The 12,499-nt window shown below is 37.2% G+C and overlaps 1 protein-coding gene across 3 annotated transcripts in view; it reads right to left on the bottom strand.

The window, feature by feature from the left end:
• The window catches only part of POPDC1 (popeye domain cAMP effector 1), a 36,513-nt gene that overhangs the window by 19,724 nt on the left and 4,290 nt on the right, over window positions 1-12,499 (bottom strand). For all 3 annotated transcript variants that reach the window (XM_019734998.3, XM_019734999.3, XM_088795532.1), the window contains 3 exons: window positions 9,679-9,803; window positions 6,618-6,805; window positions 5,763-5,871 (listed from right to left, as the gene is read on the bottom strand). In XM_019734998.3, coding sequence (XP_019590557.2) covers window positions 5,763-5,871; window positions 6,618-6,805; window positions 9,679-9,803 — 422 coding nt within the window. The remainder of the gene's footprint in view (window positions 1-5,762; window positions 5,872-6,617; window positions 6,806-9,678; window positions 9,804-12,499) is intronic.

The following is a 12,499-nucleotide window of genomic DNA, read 5'->3' as shown; positions in this document are numbered from 1 at the left end:
GTGCCCATCTGACATCATATATAGTTATTACATAATTGACTATATTCCTTATGCTATACCCTACATCCCCATAACTACTTTGTAACAACCAATTTGTACTTCTTTATCCCCTCCCCTTTTTCACCCATCCCTAAACCCCCTCGTGTCTGGCAACCATCAAAATGTTCTCTGTATCTATGAGTTTGTTTCAGTTTTGTTTATTTTGTTCTTTAAATTCCACATATAAGCAAAGTCACATTGCATCTGTCTTTCTCTGTCTGACACTCCACTCAGCACCATACCCTCTAAATCCATCCATGCTGCCACAGATAGCAAGAACCCTTCCCTGGCCGAGCAATATTCCATTGTATATATGTACTACCTCTTCTTTACCCATTCATCCATAGATGTAAACCTAGGCTGCCTCCACATCCTGGTCATTGTAAACAACGCTGCAATGAACATATGGATGCATATGTCTCCTCAAAGTAGCATTTTGGGTTTCTTGGGAAAAATACCCTGAAGTGGAATTTATTTGTCCCTTATTTGTCACTTGTTATGACCTATATCTTAAAGTCTAGTTTGTCTGGTATAAGTATTGTTACCCCAGCTTTTTGTTTGTTTGTTTCCATTTTCATGAAATATCTTTTCCCCATCCCTTTACTTTCAGTCTGTGTATCTTTTGATCTGAAGGTTCTTTGTAGGCAGCACATGTAAGGGTCTTGTTTTCTTATCCATTATCCATTCAGCCACCCTATCTTTTGATTGAAGCATTTAATCCATTTACATTGAAAGTAATTGTTGATACATTTGCAGTTATTGCTATTTTATTATTCGTATTTTAAAATTTTTTTATTTTTTTATTTTTTTGTCTTAAAGAAGTCCCTTCTAAGATTCCTTGTAATCTTGTAATTTTGATTTGGTATTGATGAACTCCTTTAGCTTTTTCCTGTTTGGGAAGCTCTTAATCTGTCCTTCAATTCTAAATGACAGCTTTGCTGGGTAGAGTAATCTTGGTTGTAGGTAGGTCCTTGTTTTCATCACATTGAATATTTCTTGCCAATCCCTTCTAGCCGCAAAGTTTCTGTTGAGAAATCAGTTGACAATCCCTTGTAGGTAACTAACTGCTTTTCTCTTGCTGCTTTTAAGATTCTTTGTCTTTAACTTTTCACATTTTAATTATGATGTGTCTTGATATGGGCCTCTTTGGGTTCATCTTGTTTGGGACTCTCTGTGCTTCCTGGGCTTGTATATTTTTTTCCTTCACCAGGTTAGGGAAGTTTTCATCATTATTTCTTCAATAGGTTTTCAATTCCTTGCTCTCTCTCTTCTCTTTCTGGTACACCTGTGATATGAGTGTTGGTACTCTGATGTTATCTCAGAGGACCCTTAAACTATCCTCATTTTTTTAGATTCTCTTTTTCTTTTTGCTATTTTGTTTGGATGTATTCTGGTACCTTATCTTCTAAATCACTGAATCAATACTCTGCTTCATCTAATCTACTGTTGATTCCCTCTAATGTATTCTTCATTTCCATTATTGTATTCTTCTTTCTGACTGGTTCTTTTCTATGTTTTCCAGCTCCATTTTTATGTTTCCTATCTCTTTGTTGAAGTTCTCCCTAAGATCACTGAGCATCCTTATAACCAGTGTTTTGAACTCTGCTTCTGGTAGATTGCTTGTCTCTATTTTGTTTAGTTCTTTTTCTAGAGCTTTGTTCTGTTCTTTTGTTTGAGACATGTTTATCTCCCAATTTTGGCTGCCTCCCTGTGCTTGTTTCTAGTATTAGGTTGGGCTGCTGTCTCTCAATCTTAGCAGAGTGGCCTTATGTAGTAGGTGTGCTGTAGGGCTGAGTGGCACAGTCTTCTTGGTCACCTGAGCTGGGTGCTCTAGGAGTGTCCCTTGTGTGTGTTGTGTATGCCCCCCTGTTGTAGTCGAGCCTTGGCTGCTGTCTGCACATCAATGAGGATTGACCCTCGGGATGATTGGTTGTGCGGACTGGCTGTGACTACAGTGGAGGAGATGTGCAGGAGCTGACCCCACAGAGCAGGATTCACGTTAGCAGGGCATTGATGCCCGTCCAGTGTGCTTTTTGGGTGTGTCATCCCCAGAGGAGGCCGGGTAATGCTGCTGGCTGGTCCAAAACTGGTCACCAGGTGTGCCAGCCCTGGGGCCTCCTGGAAGCAGCCCCACTGCAAGCCAAATTCAGCCCAAGTTCAGATGCAGCCTCTGCCTTGCCCGGGACCACCTGGCATGAGCCACAGAGCAATCCACAGATGATCGCTGCCTGCAATGGTCTTGGAAGTGCCTCAAGTGGTCAAGCCACGAACCAACACCAGCTGTTGCTAGTGCCAGGTTTAGGGCTGCTCAGCCAGAGGTACAGGACATGCCAAAGGCAGATGCTGCTTGTTTAGGTTTTGTAAACCTTTGAGAGAGTTTTAGGAAAGTTTGTAGCATGAGTCAAGGCAGGCCATTTATACAGAAAAGCCACTGGAAGCAGCTTAGGTGTGCCCAAAAGTTAGGTGGGGCAGGTTCTCAGGGAATCATGGTGAAGGAACAGTGTTAGCTATGTTGATGGAGACTCAGATATGGAGGACACCTGCATCTCTGTACGCTGGGATGGGGGAGGGCTCAACAAAGAAATAATGGCTACCGCCAGCTCCTCCGTCCCTCGCCCTGAAGCTAGACAATTCAGTTCCTCCCTATATGTCCCTGGTGCCTTTCGAGATGCTACCCCAGTACTGGAGCTCAGAGTGAGTGAGTCTGACAATGAGTACGTCCATGCATGGGCCCTTTAAGAGGAGCACCTGGGACTCCAGCCGCTCTCTGTCTTACTCAGCCACAATCTTTGCTGGTTTTCACAGCCAGAAGTTATGGGGACTTTTCTCCCTGGCACTGGAACCCTGGGCTGGGGAGCCTGGTGTGGGGCTGGGACCCCTTTCTTCTCATGGGGGAACCTCCGGAACCTAGATATCTCTCACAATTTTTAATGGTCACACGTGGGTGTGGCACCAGCCAATTCCATGTCTCTAGCCCTCCTACCAGTTTCAAGGTGGCTTCTTCTGTATGTCCATAGTTGTAGGGCTTCGATTCAGCTAGACATCAGGCGATTCTCAATGATGGCTATTCGTAGTTTAACTGTAATTTAGGTATGGTTGTGAGGAGGTAAGCACAGCATTTACCTACTCTGCCATCTTGATCGGATTTGACTTCTACCTTTTGTAATAATGAAACTCAAGAGTCTACGAACAGTTCTAAGTAGCAACTTTGGTCTGTAAGTCCTAAAATGACTATACGCACTTTTGGAGCAGCTGTAAGTTCAGAATCTGTTTTCTCTGCTCTATCATTCTGTCTATCATTGTAATTACCACATGTACCTGCACAACATTTGCTGTGCAATCTCAAGGGACAGTCATTGAGTTCACTTGACTTTCTTTCCTCCTCTCATCCTATTGTATAATTCATTATACTCCTACCAAAGAATAAATTGTAAGAAATAAAAATTCAAAGGAAGTAGCTCCGTATCAGAATACTTGTAACTGTTTAGAGTTAGAGAAAAATGATATTACCAGGTAATGGGTGGAGCAGCTTGACCACTGACAATTTCAAGTGTCCTCTGCCATGGGCACAGGTAGTAAGAAGTTGGTTCTAGGAACACGTGAGATTTTTCATTTGCGAACTTGCTTCAATAAGAGGCAATATACTCCTACAGAGATGTGCAACAGCTATTTTTACTCTTGAGTAGCTGTCAGTGGGAACATTTTGTAAATAATCAAAACACAATCTCTCCCAAGAGCTCACTCTGTTGGAGTTTGCACCAGTTGTACAAGATACAGGTTCAATGATGCTGGAGTAGTTGTTACCCACTGACCAATTATGAAACGCCACACCAGCCTCTATGCAGAGAAAAGCTGACTGGTATTTCTAAAGGCTAAATGAATATCCTTCATCTAGCTACAAAGTACTTCGATTTTGGCCGTGTCTTTGGAATCTTCACAGCAATTACCAGGAACATTTGTCAACTTCCAAACCCCAATCCCCAAGAAGAAAGAGAACTGTAACGAGTGATAAGAATTCCTTTTTTGTTAAATCTAATTATAAATATAATCTGAAGTCCAGTGAAAAAGATAGTACATGTTATATCTTTTAATAACCACTGGCCTCTTAGGGGTTATTTGTTTCTGGAAACAAAAGAGGTTCAGTTCCCCACCCCCACCCCCCAAATTCCAGTCTCTTCAGGATCATATGAGACTGGCTACTGTGTAAAAGCACTTGCTACTATACACAGAGAAATGAATGCAACAAGTAAAAGTCAAGCTTTGGAAAGATAAATTGTAAGGAGGTCAGAGGAAAGAAAGATAGAGGAAAGAAGTGGCCCTGTACTAGTTTATAGATGGTGGTGCTTAAAGATACAGTAAGAACATAAATCTCAGTGCATAGCTGACCCTCACAAACACAAGGTCAGAGTATAAATTAGAGGAGCCAGGATATAGCATTTGCTTTCTCCTTTTGTAGCTTAAGCTCAATAAGCTTGGGAACTTCATGGTACCCAGTTAGTGAACTTATCTGAGACCTTCTAGTAGGTAATAACATAACTTTAAAAAGCTGTATGGTTATTCAGGCCAGTTACTCAGGCAGGGTGGGAGCTGGACAGGGCTGAAACCACTGCAAATAAGCTTAACTGTATGTCTGTAAAATTTCCCTTTTATCTCCATGTGGCATCCCAAGTTGTACAGCATCTTGAAATGAGACTGAAAAATAAGATTTGTCATCAAGAAACACTGACTTTTCTTCCCTCAGCCAATAACATCTTCTATTCTATTTCCTACCTACATAGGTTTACTGTCTTGCTCATAAGCAACCCTGTTCCGAGGATATTTCCTCACTGCTGTCTATCTAGAGGCTGAGACTAAAGCTGTCAACCATTTTCTTGGTTACTTTCCTACCATAATGAGGGGAATAAAACAGGAGGTCTGGGTAGTTACAGAAAGAATTACAACAAAGTGCTACATCATGTAGCAATTATTTTTTAAGATACAAAAAGAATCATGCTGTGTAGTCCACATTCAAATTGCTATAACAATGAAATACTTCATCCTTTGCCCTTAAAGATATTCATTAAATATAAAAGAGTAAAGTGATTAGATTTTTCATAAGGATTAACAAAATAAGTTTCCAGGGCAAAGCCAGTTTTCTGTTTTTCCCCAAAGAAGTAACCAATTCGATGTTTTAGGAACATTGATTATTCACAAATGATATTTTCTTTTTTTTTTTTTTTTCATAATGAAAGCATTAGATGTTTTCTATGGAAAAAGTGTGAAAACTCAAATAAGCAAAAAGAAAGAAAACAAAAAAGCAATAAAACTTACAAACCAGAAATAACAGTGTCAACACTATGGCAAAATTAGGATATATCTTTTTAGACCTCTTTTTGTGCACACAGACATAATATTTTATTTAAGTTTTACAAAAATGGGATCGTACTATACCACATAGTAACCTCTTTTTTCAATAAATCATGGCCGCTTGTCTATTAATATCCTTTGGATTTTAATGAGACATAAACTAGTTTCAATCTTCTTAAAAACCATGCCAGATTTTAAAAGTTCTCATCACAAGAAAAAAAGATTATAACTATGTATAATTATGAATGTTAACTAGACTTATTGGTGTAATCATTTTGCAACATATACAAATGTCGAATCGTTATGTTGTTCTGAAACTAATATAATGTTATATGTCAATTATACCTCAATTAAAAAAAAAAAAAAAAAAAACATACCTGGAATTTTTCACCTTTGTGCATCTGAGTTGATCTAAATTCAGGAGAATCTATAAAGGCACAGGGGTAAATGTTATGCAGAAAATGTCCTCGATAGGAGACCTTCATTCTGATAACAGAAATTAATGTTAATAAACACATAATATTTCACAAATAACATGACAAACCTTAAAATCTCTATAATCTTATGGGTTTATATTTTGTATTCAAGTTTTAAAGACTCCATTGATGACTGACATAATTAAAAAAACTTTGTGAAGACAAGTATTTATTTCAACATAAATTTCACCAACAATAAGAAAAAAAACAATTTTAGTTTTTCCATAAACATATGACTTCCAATGCGTATCATTGCTCTTATATCCAGAGTGACCATATGATTTATTACTCAAGCTCAGACACGTTTGAGAGAAAAAGGGTGGTAGTAACAATTATTCCAGAACAATATACACTAGCTCTCTCCCCAGAAATGGACATTCCTAGAAGTTACATTTGTGATATTCAAAAAATAAACAAACACCTCTGAAACGTACACAAGCATCTTGAATTATAATGCCTAATTTAAACCTACTTCAATTTTGACTCATTAACTTTAAATAAAAGGTCAAAAAAGGTTTAAAGTGTTCACAACTGAAAATCCTGACATCAATAAGATTCAGAGCAGGAAATTCTACGTAACTTTAACATATTGTTCTGTGGCATTCCAAAACGCAGTCACAAAATGAAGGTCCACCACTAACAAATTCTGTGACTGCTTCCTCCATTATTTGGCAATATTCCCTATTCATTTCCTATCCAGAGGCCATGAGAAGATTCAAGGCAAACTGGGAATTTCAATTTCCATAGGGCACTTACTTTCCCTTCAGGAGAATACTCAGACGGTCGTCCACTGAGGTTTTATCCTCTGCAGCATAAGTCTGGCCCTTTTTCAAGGCTTGGATCATGCAAAACTGTCCAGTCAATCTTCTGAACAAATCTGGAGGCACTCGAAGTGGTTCAAACAATCGCCGGTAGATGCCATTGAGTTCCTTTTCAATCTTTACCTGAAATGCAGCAATGATGAGATGCTATACTAACACTGCGACACTGAAACATTGGCTTCTGTGGTCCCAATACAGTTTCAAGAATAAAAAAATTTGCAACACATACCATTGCCCTTCTGTATTTTAGTCAATGGAATCTTACACAGAGAATAAGCGGTGATATAAGTTCAGATGCTAAAAGGGCACTTTTGTCCTTCAACTGAACTAAGAACATATGAGGAAGATTTGCACTATTGATCACATCTCTCCCTACGTGCTATAAAGCAACTGTGGAGGTTGTGGACATTGTCACAGATTCACCTTCCCAAGCTTAGCATTTTCTATAAATACCACTAAAACTTTTAGTTTTTAGTGCACTTTTGTTCCACAGAAAGAAATTACACTAACTTTGAAATATTGTAGCAAGAAAATAAACGCATAAAATAGGAATCAATGTGGAAATACATTTATGAAAATACATTAAGCATTTTATCTACATGTAATTATCATTTAATGCATCAATATAGGAAAACAAACATCCACAGCTGCAATCATTGCTTCTCATTTATTTATTCTGCAGCAAAGTGAAGAGTGCAAAAGGTTGCAGTGTAGTTTTATCATAAGCTAAAATAAATTCTGTAGAATGGAGAACCCACTGGCAAGTAAGGCTGGCTACCGGAGGAAGAGAAAAACAAAATGGCTCAATCACCTCTGTTGTCAGACTATCCAAGGCCCAGGTCATGCCCCATCTTTGGGCCCAGCATTAGTCTGGGAAAACTGTACTGCATGTCAATGAACTTTTAGGTTCAAGTGCTCGCCCATCCCAATGAAATCTGTGGCAGTCACACTATGCAGTTTATAGACCCAGGTGATGAAAGCTGTTCACGTCACTGCAGCCTTTGCAACGCTCTTCTTGTCCTGCTGTTTCATTTTAATGAAGAATCAGCATTTATGTTTTTCAAAAAAGTATGTTACAGTCCGAGAAGAAACAAAATCACAGATACTAAGTGATTTACTTACTTGGTGCTCCCACATCAACAACGTCTGAACCTTATGTTCAAAACTTAGGGTTCTAGCGAGTTCTGATATTCAGAAACTGTAATGCCCACTACTACTACCACCTACCTCTTTCCCTTCAGAGAGCTAGCTGGTAATGAGTGTTTAAAATAATTATTCCTACTTCCAGCATGCACACTAGCCAATGTGGCACAGTAATGGACATATGAACCAAAGAATCTATTGACTGATATTCATAACCTATTCACCCTGCAAGTCTTAGCTCGAGTCCTAATTCCTTCATGAAGCACTCTTAATTCTTCTCTTTGAAAGCATCCACTCATTAAATGTTTTGTTGAGCACCTATTATGTGCCAGTCATAGTTGACAGGAACAAGGAATATAACAGTAAGTGTGGCAGATAATACTATTCCCAACTATTTGCTGTTTCCACCCCCTATAAAAGGATTATACATCCCCTTACCCCATTGCACCCCCACGTTATCAGGCATAGCCAAGCCACTTACTTTGACCAATGAAATGTGAGCAGAATTGACATATGCCCCTTCTGGGTAGGAGTTTTAAGAGACACTCGGTGTTTCTCTTTTGTTCTCTTGTACTTTCCTCTCTGCTATGAGAATGCATGTCCAAACAGAACCTGCTGCTTCAGCAGAGACCCAGAAATGAAGACACACGGAATAGAATCACAGCTGACACACAAATGCCAGAGTCAATACATAAGGTGGATGAGGAAAAGAACCTGTTGCTTTCACATATCCCTAAGGTTTTCAGGTGTGTGACACAGTATAACCTACAGAAAACTAATTCCGTGTTTCCCTGAAAATAAGACCTAGCCAGACAAGCAGCTCTAATGCATCTTTTGGAGCAAAAATTTATATAAGACCCGGTCTTATTTTACTATAAGACCAGATATAAAGAATATAATATAATATAATATAATATAATATAATATAATATAATATAATATAATAGCAGGTCTTAATATTTGCTCCAAAAGACACATTAAAGTTGATTGTCTGGCTAGGTCTTATTTTCGGGGAAACAGGGTACAGTAGGCAAAACAGACTGTGCTACAATGTTTGATGAGGTTACGATACAGTAGAATGCCTATTACATTTGTATCATTCAAATTGTAATTTCCTATGAATTGTCTTGTTTTCTAATAGTTTGCTACATGCATTTCTGGCCTTGAACATAAGATTAGGGCAAGCACTGTATCTTTTACTTCACTGAATATTTTTGTGTGTGCCTTGGACAGTCAGTAAACATGTATGGAGTGATTTCTTGGAGCCAGGCTGTTTTCCTATTCTATTTCCATCTTTTTGTTCTTGGTAAGACCAAGCAAGATAAATCAAGAGTTGAAAAGAAAAAGTTAAATCCTAATGTTTTGGTGACAACTCATCGAAAATGGTGATTTCCTTAAAAGAATATTTTTGCATAAGATAAAAAGACATTAAATTTAAAAATTTGCATGATAAAAACAGCATGAACTATTTGTAAATAACTAATATGTTCATGAAGGTTTCCAATGAATAATTAATTTTATAACTAGGCAAAGATATTCCCAAGTGGCATTTGAATATCGATAGACAAAAGAAATAATGAACTTATGTGACTAAAAAGAGAGAATACGCTCATGTTCTCTCGTCCAAATTGCCCTGATGATTTAAAAAGTTTTACACACTCATTTGTAGAACACATTTCATGGTATTCAAATGTTTCACTTTCAGGCATATATAAACAGAAAGTCTCATCTTCATAGAAATGATATTAAATGGACTAAACATGTTAGATGTTCATTCTCAGTTCTGAACAAAATACTTTACAAGCTTTTTAGCTTTAAAATTTCTTCCTCATTAATTAATTTTTAGTAATTACCGGTCTTTTCTTGTACAAAAGATATGAAAGATGCAAAATGTTGACACCAAGGAACACAGAGTTCCAGATCATGATATCCAAGGCACATCGGTAGAGCGTGGCCCAGATGATATAAAGGGTACATCCTGTTGAATAACAAAGTGAACATGTTAGATGGTTCGAATAGCATCACCATGAAGCTTAATAAACTTATCCCTTGTATCTAAAATAAACAAATTTTAGAAATAACCTAAGTCAAACATCCCATTAAGTTTCGTGTTGTTTTTCGTCTGATTAGCAAAAAAAAAAAAAGAAAAACATGCTTTGATGCAGAATATTTGTAAAGTTAGAAAGTACTTTTAAAAGGGGAAAAACATCCATAATTCTACTACTTAAAGAAAACCACTACTGATATTTAATACTTTCTTACAGTCTTTACGCATTTTTACCTGATGACAAAACTACTGTAATTTTAAAACCTACTCTTTTACTTATTGTAGTAATTTTCTCATTCATTAAAACTCTTCATGTATATAGTTTTTAATGATTGTAACTGATTAAAGCATAATTTATTTAATCATCTCCCTACTGGTGGACAGATGAGATTTGTTTGAGGTGTAATTTTTGATAAGTACCCAAATATCTTTATATATAAAAATTGAACTGTTTTGTGACTGTTTGCTTAGGATAGATTACCTGACAGTCAGTCAAGGGAGTGAACTTTATAGCTTTTGATGACATTGAAGAATTGTTTTCTAAAACCTTTCTAACAAATTAATAATCATACTAGTTGGGAATGCCAGTATCAAGTTGTCCGTACCATAAAATTTGAAAACTCTTAATTTGATAGTAACGACTTTTGTATATTTTGCATTTCCATGATTATTGGTGAGCTTGAATATTTTACCAAAATCTTCCAGCCATCTGAATTTTCACTTGGTAATTATCCATTCATCTATGGAAATCTTCCTATTTTTCTTATCAATTCTCTTACTTTAGATAAAATATCAAGATTTTTTTTAATTTCTTCTTTTTTTTTAACTTTTTTTAAATTTTTTTAAAGTGTGTTTTTCCAGGACCCATCAGCTACAAGTCAGTAGTTGTTTCAATCTAATTGTGGAGGGTGCAGCTCACAGTGGCCCATGTGGGGATCGAACTGGCAACCTTGTTGTTAAGAGCACCACGCTCTAACCAACTGAGCTAACCAGCCGCCCCAATATCAAGTTTTTTTAATATCAATTTTATGGTGAGAGAGTTCACATTTTTAATTTAAAATAAAATTATCAATATGATTCAAATGTATCAATGACACACACACACAAAAGCTAACCTTTCATGTTAAAAAGTTATTCATTTGTAATATTTTATTTCATCAGAATAATTTGGGACATTTTATGCTGAATAACAGCATAAAATGTAAAACTTTAAATGTTCTTTAAATAATATTTCATAGCAAATTCTGAAGAAATTTAAAATATTATTACTTAAAGGAGACAAAGAAACATAATGGAAAGGCTGACTGGGAAGCTGGAGGAGCTGAAGTGTAGAACTGGTTAGGCCACTTTCCCGCCTTAGTTTTGGATAGTCATTTAACTTCTCTAGGCCTCAGTTTCTTCATTTATAAAGTTGGACTAAATGGTATCCTTGGTGCATGCCACCTCCAAAACCCTGTCTTCAAATTCATAATTAGCTTCTGGTTTTGATAAAGTGTTGTTTTTGTTTGTTTGTTTTTAATTCAACACGGCTCCTCCTGCTACAATCCTTATCTTTTTCAGAAATAACAGACAGAAGTCCCACAAGCTACCTTCTAGTTACCCTTCCAGCCTCTTCTTCGGCCATTCCATGTCATATTTCATATATTTCAGGCACAATGAACTACTCTTTATTCTTCCTCAGTACGCTGAATTTCCAGCTCCTCTGTGACTTTTACCTGGATACCACACACGCCCACACTCAAAGAAATCCTGCTCATCTTCCAAAAGCCAGCTCCAATGTCTTTTCCTCAGTGGGACCTTGCTCCATCTTCCTGCTAAGCCTGTCACTCTCTCCATTTCTCCCTGGCACTGTGCGCACATCACATGTGACTACCCATCTGTTCCTCTCTGGCCTCCCAAAGAGTGTCTTTCTCAAGGATGGAGAATGCCATCTTCAATTTTTCTCTGATACATTACAGGTGCTCAAAAATGCATTGAATAAATGAATCATTAGGGAAAGAATTACAGAGAGTAATTTGTCAAGAATCACTGACTAAAATAATAATTCAATTGTTTTAGTATTTTGATATTAATCAATTTAATCTGCTTCATCAGGGTTATTGGGGCCCCCAAAAAGAGACTTGAACTATTGTATCTGGGTAATTGATCTTGCTCTCAATGGTGCTTTGCTGGCCCCTGCAAGTAAATGCCTATTCAATTAATAATATTTAAGACTATATAGTACTTACTATGTGCCAGGCACTATTAGTCAAATGTGTACACACACACACACACACACACAATCATTTAATTCTCACAATCCCAGGAGGTGGTATTATTTTTACCCTTATTTGACACGCAGGGAAACTGAGGTATAGAAAGGTTAAATCACTTGCCCCAGTTACACAGTAAGCAAGTATAACCAGGATTCAAGTAAGCAAGTGAAACCAGGATTCAAATCACACAATCTGGCTCCAAAGTCCACACTCTTACACAAGAATGGATTTTCTGGTATCTGGAAAATCTAAACAACATATGAAAACATACAAAGGTTTATCTAAAGTATGTAAGGGAGAAGTATGACATGTGAAGGCCTATGTTCTAAGTTACTTGATATACTGCTAATTTGGTAACAAAGACATATTTTT

This window comes from Rhinolophus sinicus, chromosome 2 (assembly GCF_057876585.1).
Source record: "Rhinolophus sinicus isolate RSI-liver-muscle chromosome 2, RSI-T2T, whole genome shotgun sequence".
Classification (NCBI taxonomy): Eukaryota; Metazoa; Chordata; class Mammalia; order Chiroptera; family Rhinolophidae; genus Rhinolophus; species Rhinolophus sinicus.
This window is presented reverse-complemented; position numbering and strand designations above follow the sequence as displayed.